Below are 27,567 nucleotides of genomic sequence, written 5' to 3'. Positions count from 1 at the left end.
ACTAATCCCGCAGCCTTCATGGAAAGCACAAATGTTTCTAAGCTCAACTACTCTGGGACAGTAAGTGAAGCTAGCCCGTGAGATTTATGCCCACGCTAAGCATGGAGTTCCCCTCTCTCACCAATGAGTCCAGCACTCTCCATATCACATAGTAAGATGAGGATTAAAGACCACAGGTGAGAAAAGTCTCAAAAGTCAAGATAAGATGCCCGGGTCGCCTGGGTGGCTCAGTCGGTTAAGCGGCTGCCTTTGGCCCAGGTCATGATGCCAGGGTCCTGGGATCGAGCCCCACATCGGGCTCCCTGCTCAGCAGGGAGTCTGCTTCTCCCCCTCTCTCCCTCTGCTTGTGCTCTGTCAAATAAATAAAATCTTTAAAAAAAAAAAAGTCAAGATGCCCCTGATCACAAAAGTCAGATGAAATTTAAAAAAATATCAATTTCTGCCCTGCACTTTACTAAATGATAGAAAGGAATGTAAAAGTTACATATTTGGTTCCTGCCCTGAAAGAGCTTACGATATTGCTGGGGGAACAAAACACAAGCCAGCCAGAGAGCAATACAAATAATAACATCAAGCAGATGTTACATTTTGGGGGAAGGACCCCTTATTCTACAAGAACCACTTACTCTTCCATCAAATCTATGCTGGAAAGCTGATCCCAGGTCAATCCTCCCGTGTGCCTTCTCAGTATCTACACCCAGGTCACTTCCCTCTGCAGCTAGAGGGAAGGAATGTGCGCGTACATACAAGTGCGTACACCTGCGTGCACACACACACAGCCCCTACTCTCAGCAGATGACTTCACCCCCCACTTCAAAGACAGAGTAAGAGCCATCAGGGAACATTCCCTCAAGTTCCTACACCTGTAGCCAACCACCTGCATTCTTGCCTTCCTCCCTTCTAATCTTTTTCATCAGACACATTCCTCTTTTTACTCCAGAACCCATCCTCCCATGGATTATTCTCTTCTTTGAATTTTATTATATCTCTACTTTTCTACTGTTTCCAAACAGCACTAAAACATGTTTATGTCTCTGTGTTACAAGAAACAAACAAAACTCCCTCCACCTAACACCCCCCTCCTTCAAATGCCTTCCTCCTCTGTTTCTTCCAAGTCCAGGTTTCAAAACTCCCGGACTCCATGTCTGCACTTCTCATTCACTTCCCAACCCACTGCTTTCAGGACCGTGCTTCCCACAACTCCACCAGAAGTGCTCCAGGAAAGGTTACCTTTATATTCTAGAGCCCAAAGTCCTTATCTTGCTTGACCTCTTCATAATCAGACACTGCGCAATACGGCCTCCTCCTTGAACTCACTTCTCGCCCTCCTACATCTCTGGGCACTCCCTTTTGCTGGAGTTTCCTTCAGGGGATCCTCCTCCTCTGCTCCCAAGCCACCCCTCCCCCCTTGGAGGTCCCCAGAGTTTCTGTCTCAAACCTCTTCTTACGGTACACACGCTTCCATCAATCTCCGTGTCCACTCCTGTGATTCCATCTGCCGCCGACTGCCTCATCTATAGCTCTCCTGAGCGCCATACTCTACCCAGCCACCTGCCTGCTGGACACCTCTGCCCAGCACCCCAAAGAAACCTGGACCTCAACGCAACCAAAACGAACTCTATCTTTCCTTGCACCAGCACTGCCACCAAACCACTGCAAGTAACGTTCCTCCTCTTAGACTCCCCCTTTTAGTTAATGGTATCACCCACCCACAGAGAACCCCAAGCCAGAAACCTGCAAGTCATCCTAGGTGCTCCCTCTCCCCTCATATACCGTATTCAATTAGTCATCAAAACACATGGATTTTACCCCTTAACCAGGTTTCTTGATTGGCCCACTTGGCTACATTACTACTTGCACAACCTTAAACTCGAATCACTCCCTGCCTAAATTACTGTAACAGCCTCCTAACTGGTCTGTCACTGGTCTTGCCCCTCTGCCATCCTTCCTCACATTGCTGCCACAGGGAAAATATTTCTAAAACGTAAATCCAATCATAGCCTTCCTTGCCCCAAATCCTTCAGTGGCTCCCAAAAGCCCGTAGGATCAAGTCCAAACTGTATACAGTATGACATACAAAGCCACTCAACACTTTAAGCCCGCCCACTTTTCCCATCTAGTCTCACTTTTCCTTCCCTAACATCCTACACTCTGACCTTACCAATACGCCATATTTCCTCCTCAAGTTCTCTCATCCACTCGCTTCTGTTCATGATTCACGCTGCCCGGAATGCCCTTTACCTGAACTTTTGGCCCCAAGTCCCGAATCTCTTAGGTGACAGCTCAGTCATGTCCTATTGGATGCCTTCCCTGACCCTTTTCCACCCTGGCCATAGTGGCTACTCCTCTTCACTTCCACAGCACCAGCATCTATCTCTATGATAGCACTCCCTACAATGGATGGTCACTGTTTACCAATATGTTTTCCTCATTAAACGTAAGATCATAAAGATGCAAGGGCAAAATCTTTATTACTTCAGCACTGCCTGGTTCAGAGAAGACATTCAATAAATGTTTATTAATTAAATGAATGAATGGATCCTCCAAACAAGCCCCCTGACACCCTAGGAGATTAGCAGTTCAAGATTTTAGAAGGGATTTAAGAGGATTTCTTATGCAATTCTTGGCAGGTATTCCTGGAAACATATAATGAAGTCTGTCCAGAGAATGGGTAAAATAGGTGTTCTGGGGCATTCAGCATTGTTGATTTAAATGAGAAGACTCAGGGGCACCTGGGTGGCTCAGTCTGTTAAGCGTCCGACTCTTGAGTTCAGCTCAGGTCAAGATCTCAGGGTCGTGAGATTGAGCCCAGAACTAGCTCTGCACTCAGCGGGGAGTCTGCTTAAGGATTCTTTCTTCCTCTCCCTCTGCCCCTCCCCCCACTCACGCACACTCTCTAAGTAAATAAATCTTAAAAAATAAATAAATAAATGAGAAGCCTCAGAAATACAACCTTGAGTCATAGGCCCAAATGCACAGCCCTAACAAGTTCAGAATGGAGTAAAATCTTCAAAAGATTTTTATACAGGGGCGCCTGGGTGGCTCAGTCATTAAACGTCTGTCTTCGGCTCAGGTCATGTTCCCGGGGTCCTGGGATCAAGCCACACATCGGGCTCCCTGCTCGGCAGGAAGCCTGCTTCTCCCTCTCCCACTCCCCCTGCTTGTGTTCCCTCTCTTGCTGTGTCTCTCTGTCAAATAAATAAAATCTTTAAAAAATAAAATAAAGATTTTTATACAAGAAGAAAGAGGACTTTATTTTGGAATAGCCCTGGCATAAGGGGTATTTAATTCTTCTCAAGGCAAAATCTCCTAAAAAAGAGTAATCGATGTTAGTATCTAAACTTAAGTCCCTTAAGTGCCCAAAATGTCTCTCAAATATACACCTCTCCTCTTTAACATCCCTTAATCTAACCTCATGACACAATTACAACAGTGGCCTCCTAGAGAATAAAGCTCCACTCTCATCCATCATTTACACACCTACTACGTTAATCCTTTCCATTTTATAATGGTTCCTCATATTAACATTCAGGACCTTCTCTCCCTCCACCCCTAATCCTGGTATCATTCTTTTAATGTTTCTCAGTAGCCCCCCCCCAACTCCCCACTACCACTTTCTCCAACACAGTATCTGCTTATAGGCTAGCAGAATGCAGTACAATGTGAGCTTATTTACTGTTGCTGACTAACCAAAAAGTACAGCCAAAAAAACAAACCCTTCCTATATGTCTCAATCCAACATGCTCCTGCGAGTTGAAACAATCTGCACTCCAAGACACTTCAAGGAAGCTCATTCTTTTCATTGACACAAAGTTATTGTGTTTACCTTTCCGAACAAAATTCACAATAGAAATTCGCTATGGTAAGAGGGAATCCAGTAGGACAGCTGGCAAAGCCCTTGCCCAAAAGAAGGATACTGACTGACCAATTAATTAACTTGTCCTAGGCAACAACCCAAACCATCCCTGATCACTGGCACATCCCAGATGACTGACACATGGTTATGCAGAAGAAAGCAAATTCTGAACAGAGAAAGAAAAATAAATGCTTGTGCCCAATGAGAATAGACTTAACACTGTCACACAAATTTATGGAGCCACAGCAAGCTGAGGGTATCAGATCCCCAGATGGCAAAAGGGCCTATCCTTGAGCACTGCATTCTCCCCGGGCAGAGCACATCTATCTGTTGGTCGGCCTGCCTTTCCACTCTCCGCCTAAACACACACAAACACACACACACACACACTATCTAAAACTCTATATACCTTCCTGTATTTTTTACAATTTTCCACATTAAACATACATTACTTTTATAATTGAAAAGAAAATTATTTTAAAATATGACTTGAGGGGCGCCTGGGCGGCTCAGTCGTTAAGCATCTGCCTTCGGCTCAGGTCATGATCCCAGGGTCCTGGGATCGAGCCCCACGTCAGGCTCTCTGCTTGGCGGGAAGCCTGCTTCTCCCTCTCCCACTCCCCCTGCTTATGTTCCCTCTCTTGCTGTGTCTCTCTCTGGCAAATAAATAAATTTAAAAAAAAATCTTTTAAAAAATAAAATATGACTTGAAAGCGTTCATATGCTTGCCCCTTCTCTCTTGAGAGAAACTCCCTGCCAATCAACCACATACAAAAGAAGTATAAAAAGTCCCTGCGCTGTAAGAACCTAAAACTTCATTAGGAGGGGCACCTGGGTGGCTCAGTCATTAAGCATCTGCCTTCGGCTCAGGTTGATGTGGGATCAAGCCCCACATCAGGCTCCCTGCTCAGCAGGAAGCCTGCTTCTCCCTCTCCCACTCCCCCTGCTTGTATTCCCTCTCTCACTGTCTCTCTGTCAAATAAATAAATAAAATATTAAAAAAAAAAACTTCATTAGGGAAACAATTCTAACAGACATGAAGCAATGCAAAAATAATACAGAACAGAACAGACGTAAGAGACTGTGAGGCAGACACCATAAGAATAAGGAAGGAGAGGGGCGCCTGGGTGGCTCAGTGGGTTAAGCATCTGCCTTCGGCTCAGGTCATGATCTCCAGGTCCTGGAATCAATCCTGTGTCAGGCTCCTTGCTCAGCGGGAAGTCTGCTTCTCTCTCTCTCTCTCTCTCCCTCTCTCCCTCTGGCCCTCCTCCCTGCTCGTTCTCTCTCTCACTCTCTCTCAAATAAAATCTTAAAAAAAAAAAAAAGGAAGGAGAGATTAATTTCTGAAAGAGGAAGGGGAGAAAGCTGCATGGAGCACAAAGGTCCCACACTTAGCTTTAATTCTTTTTAAAAAAGGTAAGATTTGACTAATCAGAGAGAAAGGCAGAGGGCATTCCAGGAAGAGAGAACATAAAGGCAGAGGGGCAGATATGAAGACCTAGGGAGAAGGAATACTAAGATCTGCCCAAATGGAGCAGAGAGCTGTGTTGGACAAGAACAGTTGATACAGTTAGGTATGCAGAATAAGTCAAACAATGGAAGGCCCTGAAAGCTAGAGATAAAGAATCAGTGATTCATTGTAATTTATTCCAGGAACTGAGACATTCTGGAAGGAAAAATAGTATTTTATTAGAAGTAACCAAAAATGGGGCGCCTGGTTGAGCATCCAACTCTTGGTTTCGGCTCAGGTGGTGATCTCAGGGTTGTGAGATAAAGCCAAGTTGGGATCCGTGCTCAGCGTGGAGTTTGCTGGAGTCTCTCTCTCTCCCTCTGCCCCTCCCACTTGTGCTTTCTCTCTCTCAAAAAAATAAGTAAATCTTTAAGAAAAAAAAAAAGAAGTAACCCCCCAAAAAGTTGAAAAAACATTCTTAGATACTACACATCAACCCAACAGGCCTGAAAGGGCTCCTCCAGACCAGAAATGAGCAAATGCCCCTGGTAGAAGCAAGACAACAGAGGCTTAAACTCCAATCAAAACCATGAAGAGTGGGGTGCCTGGGTGGTTTAGTCAGTTGAGTGACCGACTCTTGATTTCAGTTCAGGTCATGACCTCAGGGTTGTGGGATCCAGTCCTGCATTGGGCTCCATACTCTACATGTAGTCTGCTTGGGATTCTTTCCCTCTCCCTCTGCCCCTCCCCCCACTTGTGTGTTCTCTCTCTCGCTCTCCCTAAAATAAATGGATAAATAAAATCTTAAACAAACAAACAAAAAACCATGGAGAGCAAAAGCAGGAGCTTTAGTACACCATATAACCCCATCACAACATGGCTCAACATAAAATTACCAGAAGCTAAAGGGCCAACCTTATTTAGTAAAAGGAGGGCCTGGGTGTTTTCAAGACCACTGGGAAAAATGCTACAAATTCATTTTGCAACCCATAATTGTTTACTTGTGACCTTTGATCTTGGAATGTGCACTCTGAACAGCTTTCTACCATCATCTCCAAAACCTGAAATTGGCACTGAAAAATAACAGGATAATAAGGCCTCAGCTGATGCATTTCCCTGGTGTGTATTATGTCACTTGCCAAGCAAGCCCAAGATGAAAGCAGTAGCTCCCATAAGCACTGTTAGCACATGCACACATTTTAGGAGTTCAACAGCATGAATGTGGCTAAAGTTTGTGATTTCCCAGCAGACGGACTTGACTCACTTTCTGAATTAACAGTGTCCATGTCCAGAAGCAGCAATTATTCTATTGTTCTGTCTAGAAGCTATCCACTCCGATTCAAGGGCTGTGTTCTAAAAAGGAACTTAAAAACTGAGTTTACATTTAACCAAGAGGTTGCTTCAGAGAGTCACTTAGTTAAACAATACCAAAGCCTCAGCCTATATTTTCTAACCACTGTGTTAACATAACTTTATCACTTTGCATTACATTGTTTTGGTTTTTTTTTTAAAGATCTTTATTTATTTACTTGACAGAGAGAGCAGGAGCGAGCACAAGTAGGGGGAGCGACAGAGGGAGAGAGAGGGAGAAGCAGACTCCTGCTGAGCAGGGAGCCCAAACTCGGGGCTCGATACCAGGACCCTGGGATCACAACCTGAGCCGAAGGCAGATGCTCAACCAACGGAGCCAGCCAGGTGCCCCATGTATTACATTGTTTTTGTATAAAAATTTCAAAGTGGGGGTGCTTGGCCAGCTCAGTCCATGAAGCACATGACTCTTGATCTCAGGGTCCTGAGTTCGAGCCCCACCTTGGGTATAGAGATTACTTAAAAAAATTCAGGGGAGGGGAGTGCCTCACGGTGACTCAGTGGGTTAAACGTCTGACTCTTGATCTCCGCTCAGGTCTTGATCTCAGGGTCGTGAGTTCAAGCCCCAAGATGGGCTCCCTGCTAGGCGTGGAGCCTACTAAAATAAAAAAAAATGTTTTTTAAATGTCAAAGTAATTTACATACCATGAAACTTCTCCCATAATAAAAGGAAAGGAAAAGAAATTCTCCACAGTTCAGAGATCTGGAAATGTATGCCACATAAGGGGTGGGAGTATAGTTCAGAGGCTAAAAACTAATAACGATATTAACAAAGTATTTTCACAATTATCTCACTTAACCCAGGTCACTGCTCTGATTTTAAGACTTCCTTCTGTGATACAATGTGAAACCTTCATCTAGAAATCTGCGATCCTGGCTCTTGGGCAATAATTTAAGTCTCCATGCGTAAATGTATCCATGCGTATAATACCTTCCTTACAAAATATTATAAAGATTGAATAAGATAATAAATATGAAAATACCTTGTAAAAAATAAACTATTACCTACATTTTTCTAAACATGAATGGCCTAGTATGTGCCAGTAGCTCATTTGGATTCTCACAAATCCCAAGGAATTAGTATTATCATTCCCATTTTAACAGATGTGAAACCCAAAGGAGATGTTAAATGGCAGAACTAGGACTGGAGCACAAGACTAAAGAAATTAAAACCTCATCTCTTCTATATTATGCTGCCTTGCTAGTTTTGAATGTTAAATAATATGCAGACCCTTCACTCCCTCTGTACAGTAAGTTCTGTAAGGTTTTTTTTGTGATAAAATAAACAAGTATCGGTCATAACTAGCTTCATGGCACCTAGTGAGAACTCCAAAGTTTTTAAGTACCAGATAGTCCATGTTACCAAAGCTGAAATGTGACTGTTTTTTTACTCCTAGTTGAGCCTGGCATGTAAAGACTCTAGTTTTTTGGGGCTTTGTGAAAACACAAAGTCTAATTCCTCACAAAACAACTTACATATTACCCTTCTGCTTAACCAACCACCAGGAACCCGGATTGTATTTCTTTTTAAAACTTCTTCTCTAAAACCAAAAACTATGCCCGTATGTGGACTGCTGCTTCCATAGAGTTTGTCCCTACCCCAGGAAAAGAATCAGATCCTGGTTCTCCTACCTCTCTGACTGTTCTTCCTAGTTTGCTTTGGTGTTCACAAGGACTTCAATCTATTGAAAGGAAAACTATGCAACTGGCCCAAATCATCTGGATGAAATATTCCTCAAAACAATGCATGTCTCTTTTCTTTGTTTCCATGTGTACCAAGCAACCATCTGATTACTAGCTTCATAATCACTATGGTACAAGGAAAAGGGTGCCCCAGACAGCAATGTAAGTATTCCAATCACTAGACAGGTATGTCCTCTATCATGAATTAATAAAATTGACATACTCGTTGTTGCTTTTTTTAAACTTTCAATGACTCCCCCGTTGCCCATGGAATAAAGCCATAAAAAAAATCTTTACAAATTGGACTCTGATCCTTTACAGTATCATCTGCTCCCAAAACTCTTGCCCTTTAATCATACCCAACTACTCACATTCTGTTGCTCAAACCCCTCCATTCACTTTTACCTTCAAATCTTTGCATGTGGAATTTATTCCTGTCTTCTCCCCACCCTCCTCCATCTGACTAAATTCCATTCATCCCTAAAGGCCCACTCAAGGGTCACCTCCTTTGTCAAATCTCCCAATGAACCCCAAGTGGAAATACTCATCCCTCCTCTTGCATCCACAGTCCTTTATATATATCTCTGTTCTAGCACTATAGTATCATAATTATTTGTCTGCATAGCTCTTTCCTTTGCTAGATGTGAAACCAAGGGCAGGAACCAGATCTCATTCATTATCCTGGCATCCCCAGTGCCTAACACTGTGTTACTTGTAATAGATATTTAATAATTGTTTGTTGGAGAACTGAAAGAAGAACATATCCTGGCTCTTCTGGTTGCTACCCACTCTGAAATGTTAGGATAGAAAGTTATTAGCTAATACCTCCTGTTTGCTGGATAGTCAGGCTCTGAAAGAGCCTTTGGGATATTTAGGAAATGAGAGAGAGTGTTTATGTCCATGCTGAATCATCTAATCCTGCCAAAACCATGCTCACTACCAACACACAGGGAAATGGCTGCCAGGCACAATTATGGAAAATCCATGCCTGACAACCATTTCTAATACAGCTGCAATACATACTGTTCGACTCCCTTCACAATGCAAATGCATCAGTTCCCTTCTAGCCTCTGCCCCTTCCAGGGACAGTTTATGCAGCTGAAAACTTTAGCTCTCCTTCTGAATACAAAAATCCTGTTGCATTTGTAGAATGAGGTGACTACAAAATAACAGCAGCAGAGAGAGAGAGAGAGATCCAAGTAATCTGGTGGCTAACCAATGAGAGTCAAGCACCCCAACATCATCAATATCTATTTCCCCAAGTCTCTCCAAAACTAATTCCTGTCTTTGTTCTCACAAACTACACCCCCGCTCACACTATTGATTCCAGCTTAGGCAAAGAGTTCTCCTATGAAGGCAGTAAGGGGATTTCTAAGTCTGGAAAATGCAAGAATTCCATACAGCAAAGTAACAAAGGCCTGGATCCTAATCCACCCTGACTTCCCAGTGAGAATGGTGCGGGGGGCGGGGGGTAATGAGAAATTCTTCTGCATCTATCATAGAGCAGCCTGCACAACAATTCAAACGGCTCAAGTTAATTTATTTTGACCAATCATTTTCGACTCATTCCTCCCAAGAAAGAGATCTGTGCCTGAAAAGGATCAAATTCCTATACACCTGATCACAGTCTTTCAGAGGAAACCAAACTAAGTGAGCCAGCTCAAAGGACTGAGCACAAGAGGCCTCTCCTGGAACCAGCCCTACTTCCCCCTTCTTTCCTCCTTTCATTTTTTTAGGAATCCAACTTCCTTTCAGCTGGAGGCCACCAGCAACATGATCCAGTGAGGGGCTGAGATTTCTTCACCTATTTGTGTTACAATTCTGCTAGTTGTTAAAGCTGTCACAGCCCAAGACAGGCGCAGAGTGTCCTCCCTCTGAAGAGTGCAGTGTTGCTCAAAAGCCTGCAAGGAAACTTAAGGGAACCAACCATTCACTTAGCAGCACTTTTTTCAGTGAAGTTCAGCAGCACAATCTAACCTCTTTGTGCTCTGAAATGAACCTACATTTCTTAAAAGAAAGACCACAGCGGGTTGACAGAACACTTGCTGCAGGCGGGGAAACCTGCACAGTTCACAGGAGCTGATGCAGAAGGGAAGGAGCAGAACTCCTCAGCAGGTCCCTTTTAGCATTTCACTTCTCTCTCTCCTGCTGCATTCCCGAGCAGAACTCTAATGCCACAAGGGAAGAAAAAGAGGGAGCGTTTTACAGCTTCTGCATTAGTTTCCCTTCACTGGGTAGGTGTCGTAAACAAGTATGCTAGACTCAGGCATAAGGGCTGAAGTTTCCTCTCCTTCCCATGAAAAGAAACTAGAGGCCCAGTCACAAGGGCGCCGCTGAATAAAATAGGAGAAAGTGCTGCCTCTGGAGTTTCTGGGGGAAATCTCCCTGCCTGGAAAGCTCAACTGCTACACAAAGCAAAGCCCAGGCCTGGATGTTCAAGATCAGAGCAGGGGCCCCCGGGGCCGCGCACCCCAACCTCGAGCGCTAAGGGCACCTCGGGCAGCCGGGGACACGTCGGGGAGCCGCGGTCCGCAGACCCTCCGCCTGTCAAAACTTTCTCGCGGACACCCGGGCCTTGCAGGAGGCACTGGAGTGCGCGACTGCTCAGCCAGAGCGCCTCTGGGCTGCAACCCGAGTCGACCGCAAGCCTTTCGGTGGGAGGGAGAGGAGCGGCAGACCCCCGCTTCCACCGGCTCGAAGCCCCCGGGGCTGGGCGGAGAGGAGGCCTCACCCCCAAAAGTGCACACTCACCGACCCCGGCCGCCACGCGACGGAGCGGAGACTGAGGGAGACAAAGGGGGGCGAGGGCCCCCGGGCGGGCTCGCGGCCGCCCGAGCCTTGGCGAGGGGAGCCGGACACCCGGAGCGGACGGGGAGGCCCCTCGCGCCCGACTCCTCCTCCTCCTCCTCCCCGCAACTCCCCACGGCGCCGGGGCTCCGGCGGCAGCGCCCGGGCTCGCCTCCTTCCAGATAATAGGGCGGCTAATGTAACCAGTGCTGGGGAAAGCGCCGTCTCCCGCAGGCTTATCTCAACTCCGCAAATAAGCTGGCCCGAGAAAGAGCAGGTCCGGGGCCAGCCCCGACGCCGGGTGGGCGCCACCCCGCCGGGCCGCCCGGCCCGCGGGGTCCCCGGCGAGCCCCCGGCCCCCGCCGCGCCGCCCGCCGCACCTTTGTAGCGCTCCAGCACATCCTCGTACGCCTGCACGAACTCCTTCTCCTGGCTGCGGTTGGCCGGCTGCTGACCCGGCACGTAGCCGGCCATGGCCGCCCGCGCCGCGCTCTCCCCGGGCCCCGGCGGGCGCCGGCTGCAGGCCCGCGCGCTCAGGCGGCGGCGGCCCCAGCCTCGGCCCTTTGTGCGGCTCGGGGGCGGCGGCGGCGGCGCCCCGGCTGTCCGCTTTCCGCTGTCCGCTCCTCACCCGCCTCGCCCCGCCTGGCAGTCGCGCTCCGCTCCTCTGCCCGCCCGCACCCGGCCGCTCGCGCTCCGCCGGTCCCGGCTCGCGTTTCCGCCTCCCCACCCCTCGCTCCGCTCCTCCCTCAGCCCGCCCCGGCGCGGCGGCGGCGGCGACTCCTCCTGTCAGGAGCGCCAGGCCCGGCCCGTTCCCGCCCCTCTCCCGCCGCCTCGGTCGCCCGGCGCGGCCCGGCCCCCCGGCTGCCCACGCGGGGCCCGGCTGGCTGCGGACCACCGCCCGCGGGACAGGGGGCGCGGGCCGAGGGAGGCGGGGGCCGCGGGGCCCAAGGCCCCACGCGCGTGCGAATGAAGGGCTGGGCCGGCCGCAGCGGCGGGGAGACCACCGGGCCGACGCCACAGGGCGGGCGGGCACCCGGCTCCGCGCTGACCTACACCCGCCGCTGGGACAAAGGAGGGAGCCCCCTGGCTGGCCGGGCCTGTGCAGCTGCTAGAGAAGGGCCTAGAGGAACTGAGAGGAAGGGGGAGAGCGAAAGACCTAGGTAGATCCAGGGCCAGACACGGTCAGAATGAGGACAGGGGCAGGATCCAGACAGGGCCGCAGTGTGAGGCCGAAGGCCACACTGAGGCCACACGGAATCCCAGAAACAAAGGGTTTTCCAGAAACGGAAGAAACTGAACTTGAAATGAGAGGGCACGCCAAGCACCATGAAGTAAACCAGGCCAAGGAAGAGGAGCCCGAAGCTGAGAAATGACAACGGGGTGGTTGGAATGAAAACGGGATTCTGACCGCACGGTGGGGTGAGTAAGAGAGACAGTAGGACATAAATCGACAGAGGGAAAAGACCCAACAGGATTATGGCGCTGTGACAGCCATCAGAACAGAGAGACTTAGATCAGAAGGGAGAAATGTGGGGACCTGTTACGGAACAAAGAAAAGGATCCTGGAGCCTAACTTGTCATTGATGAAAAAAAGAAGCCCAGTATTCTCTGTCAGGGGAAAGGAAAGCCAAGGAAGGAAACTGGTAAATACAGGTAGGGATTTATTTGGAACCATTATGAGAAAGGGAGTTCCCAATATCATCTGATCCTCCATTCACCCGTGTATCCTTCAGTCCCAGTAATCACAGACCGCACTGGGGGCCCATAGTTGTGAATGAGCAACTCGGGTAAATGCAGATGATCTTTTTGCCCCCATCTACCCTCATCCAGCCATTATCCTCCAGGGCCTCATCAAGTCTGTTAACTTGATTTTTCAGGGGGTGGGGAGATGGTTGTGGGTAAAAAGTTAAGCTGGCTGATCTCACAATACAGCATATTAGCAAGTAAAAAAAAGAATTCGTGAGACATTGAGCAGGCAAAATTGGGACTCAGGTTTCCATTTCAGTTCCTATTCTCAAGGTTTTTAAAGAGGAGCTTCTTCCCCCTGGGGCAAGGCCTGCCTCTTTATAGACTATGAGTAGTGCCAAGTACTTGGTCGATGCTCAGCACATTAATAATAAGATGATGCTTTTCACTAATAGGTGCGCACTGGTTGTTTCCACATCATACCATGATCAAAAATCGGGTGAGCAAGTCATTCATCATATCTTTCTCCATCCATCAAGTTCTGCGGGCCTGCCCATGTTCTAGGCATGGAAATCACATAGGGAAGGGCCTAAAAGAGGGCAGACAGGGAGGGTCTTTGGACAAAGGATCATTTCCTTCCAGTTTAATCCTTTGTGCTTAAAAAAAGCTGGACCACAGTTTGGTGTCAGCTGCTAGTCAGCTCAGTTTAAGAAAAGGAGAATAAACTAGAGGCTTATTATTTTTCAAATAAGAGACTTAGTGGAAAATGCAGGGTGAAGGAGTTGGAGATTGATGGCATAAGCACATTTTTCGGAAACAGCAGAGAATATAGAAATGCTAACTCTGGGGACCTTGACTCTATCCGTGCTGAGTCATCTGCGTTTCCTATATTATTTTATTCCAGTAGGGCTAAGAAGGCCCAGACACAAATACACATACACACACCTCCACCCTCACCCCCAGACATCTGCCTCATTTTCATCACAGTAAATAGAAAAGTCCCGCCATCCCCTCCTGGGACTGCTGCTACGTGTGCCACTTTGTAAGCAGGTTCCTCAAGAATTGTGACCGAGGCTTGCCAAAAGTGAAGAAAGACGGGCAAGAAGGGAAAGAGAGTCTGTTCTGGGAATCAGACTTTGTTGAAGGCTTGGGGGACTTAGCGGGGGAGAGGGCAAGAGGTTGAGATTCCTCTTAAGAAACATGGTAATCAAGGAAGAAAGTTCTGGTTTGGGTTGTGGCTGGAGGGCTTCTCAGACTCAAGTAGCTTTCTTGACAAGATTTGCATTTAAATGCTCCCATGAGATTTTGAAGTAATGAATTCTTCTAATGAATGGAAAAGGGGAAGTCCACATGTTTGGCTGATGTTTCTGTTTTATACAGAGAAAATTTTACAAGGATAGAGGAACAAAGCAGCTGCTGGGGGTGGGGGAAGAAGGAAGACTATGAAGGGAAGGTTTCTGTTTTTTTCCAAGCAACAGTCTAAATTTATAGCCAGACCACACAATCAGGACAGCTCTGAGGCTTTCTCCTTTTGGTCTATGATTTTCCTTTGCTCCTGATGGCAAGACTGCTGTTGCATTTCTAAGGCGGCTGCAATGGGGAATCCGAAGGACGCAGGATGTACTCAGAAGGACATCTAGTGGGAGGAAAGGGTAATACAAGTAAATAAAGCCTTATTTTTTCCTCCGTGTCCTCCCCCCACTTAAGGCTCATCAAGGGGCCCTCTCTCTAAGGTCCAGCCTCTTTCAACTTCTTTCAGCTTCTCAAACATGTGCTCTCTCGCCTCAGGGCCTTCCCACCTGCTCTTCTCCCAGGCTGTAACCCTTCACTGCTCTCCTCTTTTGGCCTGGCTCATTCCTACTCACACCTCTGCTGAAACTCCTACAGAGAAGCCTGCCTTGATCCCCCGGATTAGTAGATCCTCCCTCCCCCTCTACTCCCCTTTGGTAATATCCATCACACTTGAACCTATCAGTTCCATGTCTTTCATCCTTAGTAAACCATTAGCTCCCTGAGGACTGGGGCTGTTGTCTGCCTTGTTCACCACAGGACCTGCATCTAGCAAATGACCTGGCACCTGCAGGGCACTCATCAAATATTTGTTTAAAATTTTGATTCAGTGGATGAATGAGTGGACCAGATGATCCTAAAATACTCAGCTGCCTGTGGCTTCTGACTAGCTAGAAGGCCAGAGTATTTAAGAAGAGAATATGCTTGTCTCTCACAGTATCCCTTACCTGTGCCTGGCATTCAAAGTCCTCCATATTTTTTTTTAAGATTTTATTTATTTATTTAATTGACAGAGAGAGAGAGAGAGAGAGACAGCGTGAGAGGGAACACAAGCAGGGGGAGTGGGAGAGGGAGAAGCAGGCCTCCCGCGGAGCAGGGAGCCCGATGCGGGGCTCGATCCCAGGACCCTGGGGTCATGACCTGAGCCGAAGGCAGTCGCTTAACCAACTGAGCCACCCAGGTGCCCCTAAAGTCCTCCATATTTTGACATCTACTTTCCTTTACAAGCTGAACTCCCATGATACCCTCGTGTGTGGCGTCTTCCCCTATAATCAAACTCTGAGCCTTTGCCTGGAATGTCCTCTACTCCCCAACTTCACCTAATGAAATCCTACCCATCTTGAAAGCTCACCCCAAAAGACATGAAGTTATTTTTAATCAACCCAGATAGAAGAGACTCTTCTCAAAATCCCAGCCACATTTTCTTTCTCTCATTCCCGGGGCTCCAGCCACATGTATTGTGGGTGTTTGCATCACTGCCTCCTTAACGTCCTGGTTCAGAAGTTCTTTGAGGCAGACACATCTCTTTCATCTTCCCTCATCTTAGGACCTAATACAATGCTTTGCATCTAGTAGATGTTCACAAAATATTTGCTGAAGGCATAGATGTCTCAACTGAAGACATGTGGGGGGGGGGGATGTGGGCTGGATCTGTGATTCAAGACAATTGAGAATCCAATTTAGTGTCCACTCAGAGGCCAAGGGCTTCAGGTGCAGAGAAGAAAGAAGAAAGTGAAAAATTATTTCTCCTTCTGCTAGTGCTCCTCCTCCAACCTCTAGAAGGTTTACTCCCAGCACTTCTTCAGCTTGGCTCCTACTGCTGCATTATTTTACATGTGTTAATGGATGCTTTATAAATAAATTCTTTGCTAGTAGTGTGTGCGTGCATGGGTGCGTGCGTGCGTGCGCACGTGCTCTGTTCCTCCTTGCAGGGGTAAGCTGTTTCCTGTGCCTTTTACATTCCCCGGTAGTAGCTGGAAGCAGACACTGAAGGGGCTGCCCCAAGCCCTATCCTTCAGCTAGATCTTGGAAGAATATCATCCAGTTCTAGTCTCAGGACACCTGCCTCCAGGCCCAGCCCCATCAGCCTTTCCATCTCCAGCCCAAACTTCCTTTCCTCCCAGGCCCTGGAAACACTTAACTAAGCTTTGCCTCCAGTTCCCCAGTCCACTATGGGGTAGGAAGCCTTTGCCCACCATCATGCTGCCCTCTTCTGTTCAGAGAGTGCAACGTCGCTAATTTAAGAGGTCTGGATGGTGCCAGCCACCCAGGAAGACAAGATCCCTGCCACAGGCAGCCCGTCACCATAGCAACCCTCAAAATGGTTACTCAGCCATCTGGGTTACCATAGCAACTGGCCAAGTCTCTCCACCTCAGCCTCTCCCTAGGCCTTCTCCCCTGGCTTGTCAGAGCCAATGCCAAAGAACCTCCAATCCTTACTGGGTGAAATGAGCAGAAGCTGGACCCCTGATAGGCAGCTGTCCCAAAGGGGCGTGGAATGCCTCACCCGCCCGGGGCTTCCTGAGGCACAGTGGAGATAATGGGAGTTAAGGCACTCTGTGAACCTTGAAGTGCTGCGCAGATGTTACCTATTATTAAACTACCCTTCCCTGTAATGGGGGAGGCAGTGGGTTGCCCTAGGCAGAGCTAGTGGCATTCCCTGGTGTGGCCCCTTCTGGCTGGGAGACCTTGAACAAGTTACGGGACTCTCTGCGTTTCTGTTCCATCTATGGTGGCATATCTGCCTCCTAAAGTTGTTTTAAGGATGAGGTCAAATAAAGCCTGTAAGCTGCTAAGCACAAACCTGGCACCGGGAACATATCAATAGGAGCTAGGAAAGCTATTGGCCCTTCTGCGGTCTCCCAGGCTTTCTGTGACTATAACCATTTTCTCTCTCTCTCTCTCTCTCTCAGGAAACAGGCTAATGCAAGCCCCACTCAACCAACCACACCCAATCTCCCTTCTTATTCATCCTCTGTAGGGCCTCTTTGGTTCCTACCAAACAGGGCTGTAGGCACTCTGCACTCTTTGGGGGAATTGGGAGGTTCCCCAAATTGGGAGCTGTGGCTAACCCCTCCACTTGAAATAACCTCGCCTGGGGCACCTGGGTGGCTCAGTCAGCTAAGCATCTGCCTTTGGCTCAGGTCATGATCCCGGAGTCCCGGGATCAAGCCCCGCACTGGGCTCCCGGCTCAGCGGAGAGCCTGCTTCTCCCTCTGCCTCTCACCCCACTCGTGCTTGCACGCTCTCTCTCTCTCTCAAAAATATAAATAAAATCTTAAAAAAAAAAAAAAAAAAGGAAATAACATCTCCTCATACAATACTACCTCAGGACAGAAAGCTCTAAAGGGGCAGTGACAGGCAGCCTGGAAGCTGAGCACAGATCCCAAAAGAAGCCCCAGAGAGTGGTGGCTGCTCATGTGGAACAGCTCACCAGTGTCAGGGCAGGCCTGGGACGCAGGCCCCTCTCACAAGACCAGAATTCCTTCCCTTTGTGATTTTAAAGACTTCAATCCTATTGCATCTCAAGTTCAGTCTCTTAAGACTGAATCCTCGGGGTGCCTGGGTGGCTCAGTCGGTTAAGCGACTGCCTTCGGCTCAGGTCATGATCCTGGAGTGCCGGGATCGAGTCCCGCATCAGGCTCCCTGCTCGGCAGGGAGCCTGCTTCTCCCTCTGACCCTCCCCCCTCTCATGTGCTCTCTCTCTCTCTCATTCTGTCTCAAATAAATAAATCCTCGAAATCCATTTTCAGGGGACTTCCTTAATTACACTGGCAGCGTCCTGATTCAAACCCAGGGTCCATAGGTTTGAAGTGGTTTAGGCAAAACAGACAGACACCATCCTCAGAAATCAAATTTCCAGACACAGAGCCAGGAATGCTTGAGCCTAGCTCTGCATGTTCTGGGAGTAGGGCACGAACCGCAAGCTGGAAAGGGCCAGAGGATCAGATAAGCAACACTGGAAGGGACACATGACACCCGGGGCCCTGGTGTTCAGAAGTCAGAATCCCGCATGATGCCTCTGGGAAATGGGTTGAGTGGGACGGTTCCAGCTCAGATATGACTACTGAGCAGATAAACCAATATATTGACTACGGGGGGTAAGGCAATATGATAGTTTAAATGTGAGGAGGTGAGAGTATGTGATTACTGGAACTTCCATCTCTGTAACTGGGGAGGCAGAAGTGAAGTGCGTGAGTGAAATAAGATTGGCCATGAATCGATCATTCTTGAATCTGGGTGATGGGGGTTCACTATACTATTCCCACAACTTTAGTATATGTTTGAAATGTTCTGAAGAATGCGGGGAATTTGGATTTAGGCCCACTTGAGCTACAGCAATGAACTCCAAAGGGCACACTGCACGTGGGGTGCTCCAGGGGGCGCCATACCCATTCAGCGATGCTGAAGCCCAGCTGCACTAGCAGCTTAGAGGCTGACCTCAGACAAGTTCCTTCACTTCCCTTCTGTAAAGCAGAGAGAGTAGCAACTAGTTCCCAGGGTTCTGGGAGGACTGAATGATATAGGCACACATCCTGGACTCAGTACACAGTAGCTTTTACAACCATTATTTACTAGGGGATCCTGGCTGGCACCAGCTCCTAGGAGTTCCTGGACTAAGTCCAGAGTTCAAATCCCCAAGCCACCCTCTGAATTCTTTGATTCCTAACTCCTACTGGCTGTTCTCTCTTCATTTCCCTTCTTTCCTTTCTACTGAGGCCGAAGAGAGGGGAACAGGAATAAAGAAACAAGCAACAGGGATATGCCCTTTCTCTTCAGGTTGTCCTGGCAAAGGCCTATTTCTTTTCCAAGGCCCAGATCAAATGCTATCATAGCGCTAAGCTAGCATAAGGGGCAGAAGTAGGAGGAAAGCCTTCCCTCTCGGCACTTCCAGATAACTCCAGCTTGCCGTGTGGCAGCTCAGGCTGCATGCTAACTGCCTGCACAGGAGGGACCTGGGTTCTGAAGCCCAGTCAGAGCCTAGCACAAAGCAGCTCTAGAAATATGTGGTAAACAAGTAAGTGCATGATCAATGAATAAGCAAAGGAATGAATCGATGCATGCATGAATTAGCAAACACGTTTATGAGCAAATGAGTAATATTCATGAGAATGGTTAATGTGTATCTAGTGCTGATTACATAGCAGGCATTGGGCCAAGCACCTCACTCCCACTATCTCATTTAACCCACCCCACAAGACTCCCACCCACGGTGGCACTCTTGCTCCCCCATTTTAACCATGAGAAAGTGAGGCTCAGTGAAGTTAGTAATTTCCCAGGCTCACCCAACTGGCAAGTGATGGAACTGGAACTGGGACTCCAGCTGACTCCCAAAGCCATGCCCTTGAGTGAATGACTGGAAGAATGAGCACGGGAGGGAGGAGACGAGTAAGGAGGGAATGCAGAGGGAAAGGCATGCCCAGAGACACACCCCCTGAGGCTCCAGGCAGAACCTTCCCCTAGACACAAAGCAAAAGCCAGGTATCTTCTTGGGGTAGGGGTGAGACACAGCTGAGGACAGAAACGTCCACCCATCATCAGTTTTCAGGTTCCAGGGGCTGCCAGGCCGTCTCTGCAGCAGCACCCTAAGTCCAGGCAGAGATTGCAGCCAGGTGCACCAGTTCTGCTCCTGCAGGAGCGTCAAGGCAGGGCCAGGAAGCTGGCCCACTTCTAGCTGACAGGTGGCAACAGGCAGACCCAGGGCCAAATCACGGCAGGTCCTAGCCGCAGCAACTGGCCGGACTCAGGATAGCACTTTGGCGATGGTGGATTATTAATACTCCCCCCAGATACGTTCACAGACCTCCTCCCAGGGGGCAGGCTGCTGGAACAAAAGAAAGTGCCACCCTAGATTCCGTGGCTTGGTCTGCTCCGCTGGTGCCATGTCATCTCTAACCCCGTGGGACTGAGAAATGACAGCCTTCCGCAGCCCCCAGATGAACCAGTCCTTCCTCCGCATTCCTAACCTCAGTCCTTAGCTGCTCCAGAACAGAAAAGCATGAGTCAAACTGCCATTCCAAACCTGTCTCCGTGTCACCTGGGAAGTCACTAGAAAGGCATGATGGGAAACCAACAGCACAAAGCTGACACCTTGCAATGTGGCAACCACCTTCCTTCACCAGCTGGGGTCCCACAAAGACCCTGAGCCTCAGAGAAAAGACAGTTGGGCTGTCTTTTCAGCTGCCTGCACAAAATTCTGCCCACGTGGTCACTTTCCATCCCTGCAGCTACTGTGACCCAGATTCACTTTCAGAGGGCTGGGGCTGAGCTGATGGTGTGTAGCTACAATTCATTCTGCCCCACTTTCATGGGACTCTCCTGCTGCTCTCTCCTGCTACTGAAACCAAGCTCCAGGACAGGATCAGGGACTCCCGAGGGTACTGCCAGGAAGAAGCTAGCAAGGAAGAGGAGGCTCCTTCGGTGCAAAGGTCAAAGAGCCTGGCGCAAGCAAGACTGGTGGCTCTGGAATAAGGGTTCCCAGTGGAATCGGTGTTTAAGGCTCCCTTTCCCACCCCTGCATCCCTCCCTTTCTTCCCAACATGGCGTGGCCAAGAAAAAACCATTTCCACCTGCCCTCTGACCAAGCCCTAGTGTGAACAAAAGAAAGGGACGGAATTAAGAGGCCTGAAGCTCCTCCCTTGCTCATCTGGGAAACTGCTGCCTTCCTGGAGACTCCACTGCCTCTTCTAGTGGCCCAGAGAACTTACAAGGAATGACACGCTAAGTGCAGGAACAGGCATGTTAACCCGTGTCGTCTAACGCATTCCGACTCTCCTCCAATGACCATTCAACGCAGATGCCATCATTTCCCTTTTACAGCTAAGGACTCTGAGGCTCCAAGAAGTGAAGTCATACGCCCGAGTTTTCTGACTCCAGGTCCACTTGTCTCCATGAATGAATGAACAAGCAAAAAGGCTCCTTCTCAGAGCTTCCATCCCAGAGGAGAGATGCATGGGCGCAGAGGTGCGGCCCCTTCCTCTGACCAGGCATGTGCTCTCAAAGGCTGTCTCCCCAAAGGCAAGCCCTTGAGAGACTCCAGCAGCCGAGCTGAGCTGAGCTCTGATAGCAGGGCAAACCAGCATCAGAGCTGCATCTCACAGCTCCCACTGGGCTTCTAGATTCTAATAAGCCCATGCTCTCAGAGTGAGATCCTGGGGCAACAGCAGGCAGGGTAAGATGGGGACTCCTGTCTATAGCAACCTCTAGATCTGGTGGTGGAAACAATGAACTCTAAAAGAAGGTCAACTGAAACAAGGGCTGGGCAGAGATACAATTGCTGTCTGACTGGAGGGATCAGGGAAGCCTTCCTGGGGGAGACCACACTGGAGCAGATATTGAAGATGATGATTTCACCAGCACCTGCTGAGGGGCCCCCAAGAACAAATCCGATGGATGCTTTCTACTGGTTAATTAGGAGGCCAATCCTTATCCCTGAGTCCCTGTGCTCCCCCTCTTTCACAATGCACGCAGCAATGTAATTATTTTTTCCCCGCTATCCTCTCAACCAGACCGAGCTCCGTGAAGAAGGGGCCACATCTCCAGCCATCTTTGATTTTAGTATATGTGCTGCCGAAGCGAGCACTTCAGCCATCTTTGAATATCAATGCTAAGAACAGGGAGGGTCCTGAGGATGTGATGGATGAATACCTGACTGATATAGGTGGGTGGTGAATTCCTCCGGCATGCAGCCCAGCCCCAGCCCAAAGGGGATCCCTTCTTCCAGACACTTCACTGCCATCTGCAGGAAATTTGTCATAATAAATATACAAATCCACAATGACAAAAAGTAGGAATGGTGCCCCCTAGAATTGTACAGTGTGTAACCGTGTGACACTCTGTCCTATACCCAGCTTTTCCCAGGGCTGGGGGGAGGCTCTCCACAAGCCTCAAGAGATACAATCTTCTTTCCTCTCCTGTGGGGTTGTGCTTCTTGCTAGAGTATCTTCCCCAGTCCCTCCCATTCCTTGTTGCCCCCCACCGATGGATGAGTAAGGATATCCCTAAAGCTGGTCACCAACCACAGAGAGCCAGAGGTCTTCAAAGAGGCAAAGTTTCAGAGATCTTTGTCTCTGCCTTTTTATAGGCCAGGATCTTGAGACCTCTCCCAGAAGTGATCAGAAGAGTTCTCAGTGAGTCTGGAGACCAGTTCAGCTTTTTATTTTGTCACCTGCAGAAGATTCAGCCTGGCCTGGTTGCCACACGTTGCCTAAGGAAATGGAAATAGCAGTGTACCCAGAGTCGGAGGATCTGTCTCTACCAGAGTGTTGACTACAGGCAAGTTGTTTAAATCCTCTGAGCCTCAGATCCTAACACGTGTCCTACCTAACTCACAGTTATTGTGAAATCTCTATGCAAACCCAAACACTGATCAACAGAAACAGGCTTTCTTGTTAATGGACTATTGTTCCATTGTAATGTGGCTAGGCTTAAGGAGTTGAGAATAGGGCTGGCCAAGAAGAGAGAGGGAAACTGGCGGGAAAGGATGAGGATGGGAAGAATCGGGTTACAGCATGCATGGAGCCCCCAGAACCTGTTTGGGCTTTGTAGACTGAGATCAGCAGGTTTCTCAGCCCTGACACGCCTCTCCAGTCCGACATGTGTGACCAGCAGCGCCCCCCTTCCCCATCAGGCCTCTCAAGCACAGGACACTGAATGGGTCCAGGGAAGGAGGGAGGTCTCTGCATTTGGTGAGACTGATTCGGACAGCCCCACTTGGCTTCACACCCAGACCCATGAGGAGGAGAAAATTGCATGGGCCACAGCTGGCTCCCAGGGCCAGACTGACTTCATTTCCTCCCAGAATGAAAGTTGTAACTTCAGAGAGCCTCAGAGCACCCAGGGTCTCCCAGACATGCCCTTCCTGCACCTCACAGGAAGTAGTCCCTGCAGAAGGCAGGCTGCCTTTTAAATAACCCTGGTCGAGCCCCCACCACGTTCCAAAATCACAGCAAGATTTCAGCCAGGCCCTGAAGCAGCCGTCCCGCCTCTTCTCTGCTGCTGACGAAACACGCCCAACTGCAGTACACGAGTTATTTTTAACCATGACAGTCTCCACATTTTCAGCCTCCCTGGCCCAGCCCCCTCCTCAAGACTGTCATTTGGCAGCATCAGGAGGTAGAGAAGATCAGCATGGATGCGGAAACACAACACAGCGCCTGCCGTCCTCGGCTTAGTTGACCCAGCAGCATCTTTAGGGACGTTTCCTGGGGCCGAAGCCCTCTCAAGTCCACTCCACTTCTGTTCTAGACTTAGAAGTTTAAACAGCGGGCAAATCATCCCGTGGGGCCCCTCAGAACAGCTTGGAAGGGGAAATCATCACAAAGGGACCTATAAGTATGTCCACGTGGTGGAGGATGGGGCTAGAGAGCATATGGAGGGAGAAGGAGGCCGCCTTCAGGAAAATGAGACCCCTTGTTTGGGGCCCCTCAAGGCTGGAGACAAGTAAAGCCCTCCCGGCATCCTAGAGGCAGCTGGGAAACTCTACGCACTGGCTGGTGCCACAGGCCCAAAGGTCTTGAGAAGGACCAAAGATCTTTCTCCAAGGGCTTCCTATTGCCTGCAAAAGGAGTGCAGACTCTCCAGCCTGCCTGCCAGGTCTCCTCTTTGGAAGTTCACCTTCTGCTAGAACCCTCTCCTCAGGACTTGAGCCCACAGAACCCTCTACCTACCTAGCATTCCACTGCCTGCTCCCGGATCACAATCAGTCACATATTCTCCCCTAAACACTCCTTGCACTCCTTCAGTCATTCGGGGCTTGTTGATCTCCAACATGCACAAGGCCCCATGCAAGTAGCTGGGGGCAAACACGTAAGCAAGACACGGTCCAGGGTAGCTCACAGTCCTGAGGGAGTGACGGGTTCCCTGGGAAATAACTGCCATACTGTAAGAGGGAACACAGGGGAGGGAAAAGCATCAATAGGAGAGCGGAGGAGGGAGCTCTGGATATCGCTGGGGGTATTGGGGACAGACGAGGCGGCATTTTCCCAGTGCCCTGCAGAGAAGAAAGCTAAAGCATGGAGGCCTGAGCCTGCAAGACGCACAGCTCTAGGGGTCAAGGTACAGCTAAGTGTGGCAAGGTGCTAGCAGAAGGTGAAGCTCAAGAGGGGGCCTGATTCCAGGGGCCTCTATTCCATAGGCAAGGAAGAGCCACAGAAGGCTTAGAAGCAGCTGAGTAACAAACAGGATCAGGTTCGCACGTTAGAACAAAATATTCTTGTGAGTCACGTGGAGGAGGGAGACCCGCGAGAAGCCGGTTGGAAGGTCCAGGTGCGCTGGCACAAAGCAGAGGCGGGCCGGGGGGGGCATTACGTGAGAGACACAAAAGAGGGAGCAGGACAGGCCTTGGTGATGGAATGAAAGCGGGTGATGTCACTGAACTAGCTGCCGGCCCGGCTTTGTCTAGCTTTGCCTCTGCACTCGGGCCCCGCGGCGGGCGGCTGACGCTGAGCACAGCCCGCGGAGGCGGCTCCGGATGCCCTCGGAGGAAGCAGCTCCGAGGAAGCAGCAGAGGGAGCACTCCGCGACCTACTCCGCTTTCCTGAGCCAGAAACCGTGCTGAGAGCTTTACATACATTATCTCATCCTCAAGGCAGCTCCGCACGGGAAGCAGTCTCAAGCCGAGAAAAGTGAGGCGCAGACAGGACAAGAGACTTGCCTAGAGCCACACAGCCGGCCGGTGACAGGACCGCCGTCCAGCACCTCCCCTCTCCGGCTGCGGAGCCCGCGCTCCTGACCGCGGCCCTGCGCGCTCTGCTGCTTGCAAAGGAGAAGCGGGCACCTCCCCCAGCAGCAGGTAGCCCAGCCCCCGCTAGGCACCGAGGGGACGTGTGTACCACGTTTTCTGAAAGCACAGGGAGCGAAACTGCCCTCTCCGAGGACTTATTCCAAGGAAATAACTCGACAGAAGTCAAGTGTTATTATTCATAAAGATGTTCTCTGCAGCACTATTATGGTAAAAAAAAAAAAAAAAGTAGAAAATGAGTAGGATTTTTAAAATCATGAAATGTTACACAGCCTTTATAAATGGTAACTCTAAAGCCTAAGGTGTAATGTGGAGAATCGTTTGGGTATAAGAGTAAGTGAAAAAAAGATCCAGAATGGTGCTGCGTGGGGACAAAGAGAAGGTGCAAAAATGCAACCAGGTCTCCGGCCAGCTCACAGGGATGAGGGGCGGCAGATTCTACTTGCTCGGGTTTTCTTTGACGTTATGCCATCATCTTTCCAACAGTAGTAATGCCAAGTTGGATTCCAACTGGCTTGTCAGAGCGCCCCGAGGAGGCCCCCTGCACGACTCGCCCCACAGCCCGTGAACACGGGCCTGGTCTCGACTTGCCTCCCGCCACCCCGCTCACTCGGGCCTCTCTTACCAGCGACTCTGACCACGGCCCGCTCCGCAGGGTCCAGCACCGAGTCCTGGCTCTTCCGCTTCTTCTGCTCATGCAGTGGCAGGTTCCAGGGTAAGGTGTCCCCGGGGGGACATGGGGACAGGCTCCCTGACCTCTCGCTCCTGTAAGACCGCTCGCTCCGGCAGGACCGCTCGCTCCGGCAAGACCGCTCACTGAGCGTTTCTTCGTCTGAGGAAGACATCGCCCAGCCGGCAGGGCCTGCCGCGGGAGGGCCTGGGAGCCCAGGGACAGGTGAGCTGTGGGAGAGAGGAGTGCACGTGAACAGGCGAAGGGGTCGTATAAGGCACACTGGGACTTGGGAAGCAAGTCCTAGTTCTGCCACTGACTTGACCTCTTCACCTCTCTGAACCTCAGTTTCTTCATCTAGAAAATGGGATGATGATAATACACGGCAAAATGAATTCACGGGGCTTGAGAGAAATCGCATGAGGTAATATGTGTGAAGATGTTTATCAGTCTGAAAATACTCAGGGCGCCTGGGTGGCTCAGTTAGTTGAACGTCCGACTCTTGGTTTCGGCTCAGGTCATAATCTTAGGGCTGTGGGGTTGAGCCCCTAGTCAGGCTCTGCGCTCAGCAGGGAGTCTCCTGGAGATTCTCTCTCTCTCCCTCTCCCTCTGCCCCTTCCCCACTCTCTCGCTCTCAAAATAAATAAATAAAATCTTAAAAATAAATAAATAAATAAATCTGAAAGTACTCTGTAAAAGTTAAGCTCCTATTACTAGTAACAGCTATTATTGTTAGTTGGTACATTTGGAGCTTTCAAGTCCCACAGATCGTAAGATGTGGATTCAAGTTCTACCCTGGGGAAGCCATTTGACCTCTGAGCCTCGGCATCCTCATCTATAAAATGGGGATGATGATAGCACCTACACCTCACAGGGTTGTTTGCAAAGCACAAATGAGATCCTGCAGGTAAAGCGCTGAACAGTGCACGGTGTCTAATAAGCACTTAATAAACAGCATCTACTGTTACATTCCTGTTCGACCTACCTCCCAGGAATGTTGTAAGGATAAAATGGGGCAGCAGATGGGAAGTATTTTCAAAAAGCTAAAGCACGATCTCACTGGCAGGCATGAAACAAAGCATGGGCTAGAATAGACAGAAATTCTACATTTCTCCCATTCCATCTCTGGCAAGTCTATTGGGAAAAGTACTGAACTTGAAGTAAGACCGACCTGCGTATCAGCTCTGGTCTGGCCACTTTACAACTGGTGTGGTCTGGGGCAAGTCACTTCACCTCTCTGAGACTCAGTTTCCTCATCTGCAAAATGGGGACAATATTTCACCTTAGAGGATAGTGAACATAGTGAAATGCAAATATAAAACTGGCTGGCACCACACAGGGCACACAATGGGTGTTAGATAAAATGTTCATTGGCTTATTCCAAGGGCTGTTGTGGGAATAAGTGGCACAGCATGGGGGTGGGGGAGGTGGTACAGAAAGTCAGTTTTTCTGGTCAGTTTAGCTAGTGGAGAGATCTGAACGGAAACACAACCACTCTGGGGCCAGCTGGGCTCCACCAGCCAGACTGGGCAGCGATCCCTCAGCCAGGCCAAGCTCACTTCTCAGAACCATCTGCTACACATGGCCCACCACCCCAACGGCCTCATCAGAGCCGGGATGGTGCATGCCTTCAGCTACTAGCCTCCCTGCAGGTCCCAAATCCAGCTCAACTAACCAGCTCTCACTTTGGCTCTAGGGTCCAGGTGGGCAGGAGACTGTCGGTTTTCCCTTATGGGGAATATCTGCACCTAGGGCTACGTGGAGAGCATGAGGTGGGAGCATGGGAAGTATTTTCCCTAATACACTTCCCTAAATGGATGGACACCATGAGTGTCTGGGCACAGCTCCTCCTGGATTCTGGGAACCTCGGCCTGGAGGCAGCAAGGGGCAGGGACAGGCTCCTGGGTCATTGGCAGATCCCCACCATAAGCACAGAATGTGAAGAGATAACAAAAGAAACATCAAACGGTTGCAGGAGGCCTCCAAGCAGCCTCGGGCAGACAGGAACAGCCCTGCCAGGGCACCTCCTGTGCCAG

The 27,567-nt window shown here is 49.6% G+C and overlaps 1 protein-coding gene across 7 annotated transcripts in view; it reads right to left on the bottom strand.

The window, feature by feature from the left end:
• Positions 1–25,721, bottom strand: part of MACF1 (microtubule actin crosslinking factor 1) — a 338,282-nt gene extending 312,561 nt beyond the window's left edge. For 6 of the 7 annotated variants that reach the window (XM_081818157.1, XM_081818158.1, XM_081818155.1 and 3 more), the window contains exon 1: positions 25,487–25,721. In XM_081818157.1, the coding sequence (XP_081674283.1) occupies positions 25,487–25,706 (220 nt within the window). In that variant the 5' untranslated portion in view covers positions 25,707–25,721. Of the gene's footprint in view, positions 1–11,524; positions 11,716–25,486 lie in introns of those variants that run through there. The other variant, XM_081818152.1, reaches the window with a different exon arrangement.
• Between the last annotated feature and the right edge of the window lie 1,846 nt (positions 25,722–27,567).

This window comes from Leptonychotes weddellii, chromosome 4 (assembly GCF_054177405.1).
Source record: "Leptonychotes weddellii isolate Sample4059 chromosome 4, ASM5417740v2, whole genome shotgun sequence".
NCBI lineage: Eukaryota > Metazoa > Chordata > Mammalia > Carnivora > Phocidae > Leptonychotes > Leptonychotes weddellii.
The sequence above is the reverse complement of the archived record's forward strand: the minus strand, read 5'-3'. Positions and strand labels throughout refer to the sequence as shown.